Source organism: Zea mays, chromosome 5, assembly GCF_902167145.1.
Source record: "Zea mays cultivar B73 chromosome 5, Zm-B73-REFERENCE-NAM-5.0, whole genome shotgun sequence".
In the NCBI taxonomy this organism is placed as follows: Eukaryota; Viridiplantae; Streptophyta; class Magnoliopsida; order Poales; family Poaceae; genus Zea; species Zea mays.
This window is the reverse complement of record NC_050100.1, coordinates 211,195,770-211,206,885: the sequence shown is the minus strand read 5'-3', so window position 1 is coordinate 211,206,885 and position 11,116 is coordinate 211,195,770. Positions and strand designations below refer to the sequence as shown.

The window sequence follows — 11,116 nt, the reverse complement described above, 5'->3', positions numbered from 1 at the left end:
AAGACACAACCGAACAGAGACTAGAAGACCCGGAGGCCGGAGCCCAAACGCGAGCCACCACGACGCCTAAGGCTTAGTGAGGAACCACCACGACGCCTAAGGCTTAGTGAGGAACCCAATCACGTAGTCTTTAGATCCACCAACGCATAAGAGATTTGGGAGCTTCTCCCTCTCTCGCCTGCTTGTATCCCCTACTACAAGCATTGAGCAACAAAGCATCGGTAACGCAAGTCACCAAAGACTGGATATAGGGACATTCTATCCGAACCAGTATAAATCTTGCGTCCTCTAAGCACATCATCCAAACCACAAAACCCGCACACAAATTTATTTATCAGAGCTAGGTTCGAAACACCTACAAATCTATAACGAAAAGATCTCAAATAATTTAAGTTTCAGATTTCGGAATGACAGATGCCATACCTGAAACACATAACTGCTTACGGGTAGAGCTAGAGTTGTTAAGCATCTTGCTCTTGCCTGGGAAAATGAAATATCTGGAATAAAACCAGAATATTTTGAACTTGAGATTGTATCGGCTTTGTTTTTTGGGGAGGTGCGGGATCAGAATATATTAAGATACAACACACACAGTTACACTGTTTCAATAACACCAGAGAGCACACATATGCAGGATGAGAAAATACAAACCATCGTGGCTGTATTTAAATAACAAGCTTTGCTCATCGCTAGAATTTTTGCAAACTCTCAAACAGTCACCATAAATGCTATTTTGGCAAGGAATTAATGAATTTAATAATAATTTCTACCATCTGGGCATCAAAAGCAGGGCCCTCCATTTGGAAGTGCCCAGCTCCTTCAATCAAGTGTGTATCAGCCCGTCCAGCTGCAGATTTGAGCTTGTTTTGCAGTTGTTTCACACTGGTGAAGCCATCTTTGGTCCCCATGATGAAAAGCTTTGGTTTTTCAGACTTGAGTATAGCATCATTATGCCTTCCGAATAGGACTGAGGCCATCAGACCAAAGGGGTACCCGATGCTAACGTAACCAATCACTTCATCCACTTTATCAACTGCAGATCCGGCAATTGGTGCCCCTGCATCAAGGAATTATTGTTAGATACATGCCTAAACACAACACATCAGCTTCATAAAGACAGGAGAAGACTTGTATGCAGAATACCACATCTTAATTCTTCGATGCAAACTAAACAAACTTCATCTTCCTCAACTAGCTCACTGACAATTGCAGCCATACAGGAAGCAGACATCCAAAACTACTTTGCATTTCTGGGAGGGTTTGCTGAAAGCTGTGTAGATTACTTAACAATAAACCTTTTGCCACTATATTTTCTTAAGGATATCTGACAGAAATTTAGGTCCCTAAATAAAACTAGATGAAATATCAATGCCCATCTGCTGATTACAGATACAAATTTGGAGTGTACAGACTGAAACGCAGAAATTCCATGAGGACAAACGTCTGAGCTTCCTATTTGTATTCAACACATACATCAACAGCTACTATTTGCTTACAGGCCCGAATGACTGCGGAGAGAATTGTAATTTGTACAATTAAATTTGACCAAAGAGAGCTTCAGAAAAGCGAAACTGTTCGATCATTTTGACTTGATTACCGCAGCAGTCTGACTGTGCGACGGTTTCACGCTTCATGAACTGAAAAAAAAAGGTACGGGTCGCGACAGGGTTTCGCCTCATTGGGGAGAGGCGAAAAAATGGAGTCTACCAGCTGAGGATCCGACGAGGAGGATGCCGCGCGGCTTGATGTTCTCTGCGACCCATCGGCAGACGGCGACGACGTCCCCGACTTCGGTGGAGCCCGTGAGCGACGCCCGCCCCGTGGACCGGCCCGCGCCGCGCATGTCGAAGGTGACGGCGGTGTAACCCCGCCGCGCGACGCCCTCCGCCATCCCCCGCAGCAGGCCCTGCACGCCGCCGAGGATGGTGTAGGGATGCACCAGCACCACCGCCACATCCTCCCTCGGCTCCGGCTCCAACCCCGTTCCGGACGCGGGGGGCTTGAACAGCCGCACGCTCAGCTTCGCGCCGTCCCTCGTCTCCACCGTCGTCCACTCCATCTCGCTCGCTCGCCCAGTCCACCTCGCCTAGTTCAGCATGCCTGTCCTGATTTGATCTGTCCGCTGCTCTGCTTTGTTCGGGTCTGGTCGGGTAGGTTTCTGGTGGGTGCGAGTAGTTGGCGCAGTTATTGTTGTATGGGCCGCTAGCCCATGTTGTCAGTGCATTTACATGGGCCTGTTTATGTATGAATGTTGGGCCTCTTTTATGTATGGATGCGCGGAGCCGCGGACCCAAGTTCTGGCTGGCCATGTAGGGCCAGTGGCAGGCTCGTCGCTGCATCTGAAGCAGTCCCGCAGCCGAGCTATACGGGCCTGGGACCCTGTCATAAAACAAACGACATAAGGGCCTCGGTTGCATCAGGACTAAAAACTTTTTAGCGTAGGATAGCGTGCTAAGGCCTAAGGCTATCCGCACTCATACTACTCTAAATTTCTACTCTAAAAAGAATATTCTGTCCTGATCAGCAAAATTTTTTACTCTATACCACAATCCTCCGCACTCATGTTTACTCTATATCTCAACCCTATACCAATTATCATATATAATATTATTTCTACCATATATTCTATTATTTCTCTCTCCTGAGCAGCCTCCCTTGCCCGCCTCCGGCCCCACCTCGGGACCCACCTCTGGCCTGTCCAGTTGCACGGCTAGGAACCCTGAAAATAGCGTTCACGTGCTCTCTCTGCTTTAGAGTAGACGATAGAGCGGCTCGCTGCACTGAGTTTTTACTGCATACATCACTTGATATGGATAGCGTTCCTTTTCCAGTATCCGACTGCGGCCAGCCTAAGAGCAACTCTAATAGTTCTCTGAAAGACTCCTTAAATCAATAATTTAGGTAACTAATCTAAAATCTCCTCTCCAATAGTTCTCTAAATAAACTTCATAAATTTAGATACTCCTCATCTAACCTTATTTTCTCTCTATATTTAGCAACCATTTACCAACTCCCTAAAAAAAATGACGGTAATTTTTGTATTTCGCTGCCTTTTTCACTTTGTAGTAAAGATATATTAACAGAGCCCATGCGTCGGACAACAATAGTCATCTAGAGATTAAATAATTGCCGATACAATAGCCGCACGTGCACATGTTGGAAATAAACAAATAAATAATTGCAACCATAAATCAAAAGGTCAACACAACTCACCAAGTTGAATATGTCATCGATGATGGTCCCACTCAAATAGGTGACATGTTAAATTTTAACATATTTAGAAAGTAATATATAGAGAACTGTTGGAGGAGATGATTTTTTTGTTTCCTATATTATTTAAGGACTTGCTAAATCTAAGATTTAGGTAGTATAATTATACATAACTATTGGAGTTGCTCTAACATGGGTGGTCTGTACACAGCTGCAAACGGGTCCACACTGCAAAACATTGGGTGTCAGGCACTAGTTAACAGTTGTGGCTCTCACACCTGTGAATCTACATGTTGGGCTATGGTATAGTATGTATTCTTTATATCCATGCATATCTATTATATAAAACAATAGTTTTCACGGTTCTACGGTTTTCACTGTTATCATGCTCATCCATATTTAAATGGTAAAAAAGTCTATAAATCACTAGTTTTTATGGTTCCACTACCGTCGTGCTCCTCCATATTTAATGATAAAAGGTTAAAATTATGTACAAATGAGAATTCAAACCATGATTATTGACTTTAAACCCACATCACATCCCACCAGTTTTTATGGGTTCCATTGTCCTCATGCCTCTCATATTTAAATGGTAGAAGCCTAAAATTATGTACAAATAGCGATTCAAACCATGATGACTCTAAACCTATATTTACATCTATATAGTCAATAGAACACACATTTCTTATATTTTATATTCTATACTTGTAAATGAGAAGAGTAGCCGTAGATCTCCTGTTATATTTTATATTCAAACCACGAAGGACTTGCCTGTTATGCACCTTTCTTCTTTCCATAGATCTCCTGTTCGGGTGTGTATTTTTTTTTTCTCTATGAAGAAGTTATCATATCCTTTATCGTACACCTCTGTAATAAAGCAAATAAACCAAATTACTTTTTCGCTCCTTAGAGCATATTTAAGAGACTCTTCATTTTTTACTCTCTATTTGACTATCTATTTACGTTTTCATAAAGATTACACTCTATATATAGCATCTCAGTCCAACAAACTATCTATCTAGTTTGGCTAGTCAGGTGACTAGCCAAATTTAGCTAGTGAGAGAGCCAATTTACAGAGTCAGATAGCTAGTCTGTTGGATATTTAATTTATTATTGAGTAGCTAAAATTTGGCTTGACGAGTCATTTAACTAGTCTTTTGAAGTTGCTCTTAGAGGTTTTAACCACGGAGCGTAAGGATCTAAAAAAAATCTTCGGTAGATACGCCTGCTGGAATGCTGGATGGAATCAGCAAAACCCAAACACCAAAAATACATTATCGTGATTTAGGATACTTTTTGAACATTTTATACTTGGTAGCTGGATATGGATCGGAGGGAGTGTGTTATTAATAAACATCCTTCAAAAAAGTTGGTCAACCATAAGCTAGGCTCGCAGGCATGATCATCCCGCAATCCCGCGCGCATACACAATCGTGAGACACGCTCGAAATTGTTGAGAAACCCTAATGAAGGGTTATGTGGGCAAATACCGAATATAGCCCTGAGGGCTATCGCGTCTCTATATATAGAACCTGCACCTCTTATATGGAATAGAGAAGAGAAAGAGGCCAGAGGCCCAACCCTATATCCAGTGTCTCGTGTGTTTCCTCTGTCGTGCTTATGGGAAGGGAGACGGGTTCTCTACATCTTCTTGCGCCTCTACTGCTGACAGGAGGGAAGGGAGCGGATCTGGTGATCCGTGGTAACGTAGTTCTCAACACGTTATCAACACGCTCTACCTCGATGTTGCTGCGAGATCAGATCTGCATCAACTCTTCGTCAAGCCGGCAGGTCCTCCGGCCTAGCCGAACTGTCCTACGCGACAGGCTTCGATTCTCCCTCTACACACGAGCGGTATGTTTATTGGTTGATCCGTTATTGTGTACGGATTGTAATTCATGCGCGACAAACTGCGATTGACGTAGTGGTGTTGCGCCCACGCGTTGGGAGAAATCTTGCGTGCATGGTCAAAGATACGGCAATAAACTGGCCTAGCCTAAATGGATGTGGTCTGATCTCTCCTCTGAACCGTTCAACCGAGGGAGAGAGTGCAGCACTTGCATGCGTGCATGCACTCCTCCTTTTACTGAGTAAAAAAAATGTGTGGTGGTGGGGCTCTCATCCCCACGCATGCAGGAGCTCCCAAGAGCGGGTCATCCGGCTAAAAAAATGTGCATGCACTTCTTTGACCAGGCGTGATGAGTGGCTGAGAAAAGAAAGGAGAGAGAGAGGAGTTCGCATATCACAGTGCAGTGTGCAAACAAGAGCAAATGATATGTCGTGGACCATTTCCTTTCCTCTGCTCCTTTTGGGTTGGATAAACAATAAGGCTACGTGCTTTCTAGGGGCCGCATGCGTTGCAGCCGATGGCCGTTTCCAGCCGTACACCAACATGGAGTAGCCCCTCGTCTAAATTACTCATCCCACCGTTATATGAAAATAATCTAAGCAACTCCTTGATTTGCTTGACAAAAATAAAATAAAGCATGTTTTATGTTGTCATTTCTACCTTAATTAATTATTTTCCGGTGTAAATAATTAGTAGAAAAACACATGCTTAAATATGAAAAATTGCCTTTTACACATGATGTGTTATGTTTATGCATTAATTATTTATTATGTTTGTTTTCTGCTTTTATTTCCTGTAGAAGATACTTAGCAGAAAATTAAAATACATATGAAGGCTTTATTGTGCATACTTAAATCGCTCTAAATATTTATATTATGTTGAGCTTTTGGACTCACGTCGAGCAATTAAATTGTATAGTGGGTACTCGGACACGCCGATCAGGCTGCGTTGGTAATCGACCGAGTTATGGCATTGGCTGAGCACTGGCTGCGCCCTGGCAACACGACGCAGTATTTGTGTCGTACGAACTTGGCTGCGTCATGTGATTGCTATGTCGCGCTCTCACTTAATCGGACCACTCCTGTTCAGTTGGACCTCCATCGCCGAGTCACATACTTTTCGCATGCCCTGTAGGCACTGTTCGTTTGTCGTTATCATCGAGCCACAATTGCGCCTGTTGCGCACGTTGCGTGGACTTATCGTGTACCCCGATTACCGAGCCATAATTGTGTCTGTTGCGCTTATTACGAAGGCTTTGTTGTGTTGTCGTGGCCCTGATGGCCGCACACGCATTGACACTAGACGCTAGAGCTTGTACTCGCGTGGATTGCGGTGGGTTGTTCAAGCCCCTGAAGTCACATCATACCGCAACCTTTATAAACAATTTTGTTTGACTCTATATTTTATTTGATTGTGTTGTGTGGCATCATATATTTATATATATCGCCAAGTGGCCATAACAACTATATCAAGCTCTATAGTGCTTGAATAATCTGGGAAATTAAATTGAAATACAACAGAACATGGATAAGTTAATTATCTGCTCTCTCCTCATGCATAAAGTTTTACCCGAAGTAACCTGAAGATATATAATATAATGCATGAAAGCCTTTTTGGCATAGAAGATATCACAAATTGGGATTATATTAGTAAGCAAAAAGACCTTACCAAATGATTTAAGATCAGAAATCTCAGTCATACATTGCTTAACCAGATGTTAGCACATTGCTCTCTTTGTCGCTGGATGACATGAAACAAACTATAAGATAAAAGGACATGTAACTGCTAGCAACACGAAGTTGCGATTATACCGAGAGGTTATTCTGAGAAATTTTTCACTATGTTGGTGTGAAAACCATAGTGTGTTCTCGTCGAACCACTTTACTCGTTCTATCTAGGACCTCTATGCTTGTGTCGCATACATCTCTCGGAATTGTAAATACCTATAGTCACTGAATTGACTCGAGATAGTCCTTTGACAAGTTTGGTATATAGTGTAAGCTAAATGGTAAAGGTCGGTCCTGAATGGACACATACCTGAGGTTTATGTAGCCGAACTACACTGAATTCTACCCTTTGGCATGCTTACCATTATCTACCTCCGATCTACCAGAAATGAGAAGAGTAGACAAATAATTATGATATTCCACATCACAATAGAGCTTGAAGCTAAATTAGACATTAGCATGTCCTTGGTCCTCGGAGCCAGAAGAGTCATATGTCTTGACCACTAGACTACTAGTGATAGAAATATGAAGATCTTGTAGAGACCTGTTGTATCCTCTCTACCCCTGATGATTTATTCGTATGAGAGCAGTACTATCTGTTGTTGAAGATGGATCCTACGCAGATACCAATATTGTTTTGTTCTTGCCAAGCAGTTATCATCATTTACTTCATCAAAAGCTAGTTATATGATGATTTTTCCCAGATAAAATGAATTCTTGGCCTTGTCTGTTCTATTCCAAAACTTCTCTTTTTGCTGAACAATGAAGAGATCGAAATAATGCTTTATAGAACAAGTTGGTATATAATATGAGGAGAAATATTTGCCCTGCTGGTAACACCATAAATAATTGACTATTGTTATAAGTTCTCTCTCAAAATTATAATACCTAAAAATGTTGCATAAATTGATACCCAATTTCATATCGGTATGAGTAATTGGGTAAACCATGGGCAATAATAAAACGAGGTGGACTATACATCTCTGCATATAAAAATCTTTGCTTGGCAGCATTGGCCTGATGCCGTGCACTTTACCACCATTATATACACACATATTCTCCTATGTGCTTGAAAGCACAATGCAACCAGTGAATGTCCTTGTGAGCGCTAGACCCTGATGGTCATTTTAGTTGTTGATCTGAAGTCAACTACTAGCTCCAAACGACGAATGGTGTGCATGAGCCTCTGAGGGACCCCTATGCATAAAATAGTGTTGCGTATATCAGTCTAAATCTTAATGATTGACTGTGCATTTGGTAATAATAACAATAAGTTTGCAGAATTATAACTATGAAGCAACTTGTTGTTGCGAGTCTCGCTGGATGTTGAGACTAACCCTTCATGTGAAGGACAAATATGTAGTATTCATGCCACTACATTAATCTAAGTCCAAAGCTCACTGCATAAAACCCCTATCTGTAATGTGCGTAAGATTTCCCAAATAAATCACCACAATAGCATACATTGGCCACAACTGGATGATTGTGGTTGGGGATTTTATCTGTATGCTTTTAGAACATCTCGGCATTAGGGGGAGGAATGCCCATATAGTGTAATGCCTCAATATTCTATTAAACGCACAAAAGCCAAACTGAACTCGTCGTTCAGAGTGTACTCCTGTGTATATGGAGTTTGCCAGAAATCGTTGAGGAGTAACCATATTGGTTTGAATGCTTCTACCTGATGTAGATGTGGATATACCCGGGATTAATATCATATCCACATTTGACTTATTGGCATTTGATCTATTCTCGGGGACGCCTGCGGATATGGTCCATTGGCCTTAGTCAAAGCATATGTTCTGATTGCAGATTCATGTGGTCTGTGATAACTCTCCTCTGATTAATTCACCCTGATGGTGATTTGCCTCACGAAGAGGTTCATCTTGATGATGAAATTCCTAGCAATGCACGCAATATCATTGTGCTGGGAATACGGAACAATGAATCTTTCGTTTTGGGAAATGACGGAGATCATTATTAAATGTGGGAGACAAATGTGTCGACACCTATCTTGCCTCTCTAGATTGCAAAGGGATCCAAAACAAAGTCCTAGGCATGAGTGCTTTAAGTTCTCTTATCGGGTCATTGATAAATGCAATCGGGGCTGAACCAATAATCGCAAAATGAAAGTCACGAGCTTGAAGTTCGGACATTTATGGGCACTATTGAAATAATGTGTGGTGAATGCGATGGTTCAAGTGGTCTTGTGAGAGACCCATCCCACATATGTATTGAATAACCACTGTTCCGCTATGTATTTTATCTGGCAAATGGCATGAATTAAAATATGCAGTTAATAGGATTCTGAAGATCCGTCATGAGATCCTAGGAGGACTCATATCTTTGAATTATAAATATGCAACATATAAATCTAGTATCAAATAATACATTCCCGACGAATGAACACTCTCCTATGTAGAGAGAATATCTTCTATTTGAGATTATAGTTCCTAGATGGAACCTTTCCAGAAGACATAAAGTCTGTGTTAAACACCAAAGTTTGATAATCCCTATAAAGGGATAAAGACCCATACAGACCCGAAAAGGAATAAGATGAGGTACCAAAGGACTTGAAGTTCATCGAATAAGCACATGTGCATTCCACGAGTTTTACTCATGGTATTTTCACTTGATGTGGAATTACGGTATCCTCTAAAGCCCCGATGGCAGAAACCTATAAGGTTTAGGTGTTACTGGCAAAATATCCCCATTATGCCAGAATGATAGACTATAATGATGTATCTGATCGATGAAAAATCCCTGATGGATTACGATCTTAGATGGACTTTTGTGACATCATCATAGATGTTGCAATGGATGAACGCCTCGAGCGATGTGTCATATTTAGAATATGTACTATTGCAACTATATTATCCCCTAAGTCCTATTGAAGGACATGTTATTTGCTTTGCACAACTATGTATAAATTGTGGTGTAAGATAGAAAATGATAGCACCCCAACCTCATCCATTCTCGTTATTCCAGATGAACAATGAGATATATATCTTGAAGAATATGCTTGAGTTATGAGGGATAACGACTTTGACATATGTCATCATCAGGGGGAGCGAATGCTTATATTGATCACAATCGTGTGACAATAAATGTCATATTCTATGCCCTGAAGGCGTCAGCTTGATGATCAATATGTGAACCTTTATGGAAGTTTCTATCAAATATGTGATCAGGGGGAGCATATTTCTAAAGTTAGCCTTTGTAGAAGATTCAGTAGAATCTAGATCCCAGAGGATCGAAATCTGTCCCGATGACAGCTGTTGTACTCTTTTTCCCTTGGTGAGTTTTCTTGAAGTTTCTCACATGAGATTTTTAACGAGGCAACAAAGTGCAAATGCAATTTGTATCACCATGCACTCTTTCTCCATATTTTTCCCACTGGGTTTTTTTGGAGTTTTAACGAGGCATGTGTTGGTCGCGGTATTCGCCCAAGGGGGAGTGTTGAGAAACCCTAATGAAGGGTTATGTGGGCAAATACCGAATATAGCCCTGAGGGCTATCGCGTCTCTATATATAGAACCTGCACCTCTCATATGGAATAGAGAAGAGAAAGAGGCCAGAGGCCCAACCCTATATCCAGTGTCTCGTGTGTTTCCTCTGTCGTGCTTATGGGAAGGGAGACGAGTTCTCTACATCTTCTTGCGCCTCTACTGCTGACGGGAGGGAAGGGAGTGGATCTGGTGATCCGTGGTAACGTAGTTCTCAACAGAAATATCTCGTCGCTCGTTCATCCCCCCTTATATTTTGGGTCTGGTACAGTCTGGTCCATCGTCGGGCGGCTGTTGTCCCGCGTGACGCTCCACCTCAACCGTGCATGTACAACGACGATGGCGTTGCCAACGTTAGGCAACCGGGAAAGTTCAAAGCAGACCAGGGCACCAAAAGTTAGGCACACGTACGTAGGGAAAAACACACACGCACCATGTGCGAAATGTGGAAGCGGCGGACCGAAGGTTGGACCCGGGACAAATTTAAAATAGAGATCTATTAAACTATTGTTATATAAAAATGGTATCAATATATCTATACTACTCTATAAGACAGTACCGTAGACGTTCACAATCCCTGCACCACGGTTCTGCCTCCTCCCGCCGCGCGTCCGCGTCCGGCCCCACCGCGCGTCTGCGCCCGCAATCCGCGCCTGCAACCCTCGCCCCCACCCGACGCAACCCTCGCCCACTGTCACGTCCGGCGATCCGCGATCCCCGATGCCCTCCCCCACGCGTAGAAACTCCCAGCCTCGCCGATCCTCCCCCGATGTCGACGATTTCTGGACGCCTGGGACGCCTTCCACCGGCGTCCGGCGAGGTTT

The 11,116-nt window shown here is 42.6% G+C and overlaps 1 protein-coding gene across 1 annotated transcript; it reads right to left on the bottom strand.

The window, feature by feature from the left end:
• Positions 1-516: 516 nt before the first annotated feature.
• LOC100193276 (uncharacterized) lies at positions 517-2,148 on the bottom strand. Its single transcript, NM_001352183.1, has 2 exons — positions 1,708-2,148; positions 517-1,057 (listed from the first exon to the last, which is right to left on the bottom strand). The coding sequence occupies exons 1-2, from the start codon at positions 2,057-2,059 to the stop codon at positions 729-731; spliced, it is 681 nt and encodes a 226-aa protein (NP_001339112.1). The 5' UTR covers positions 2,060-2,148; the 3' UTR covers positions 517-728.
• Positions 2,149-11,116: the final 8,968 nt, after the last annotated feature.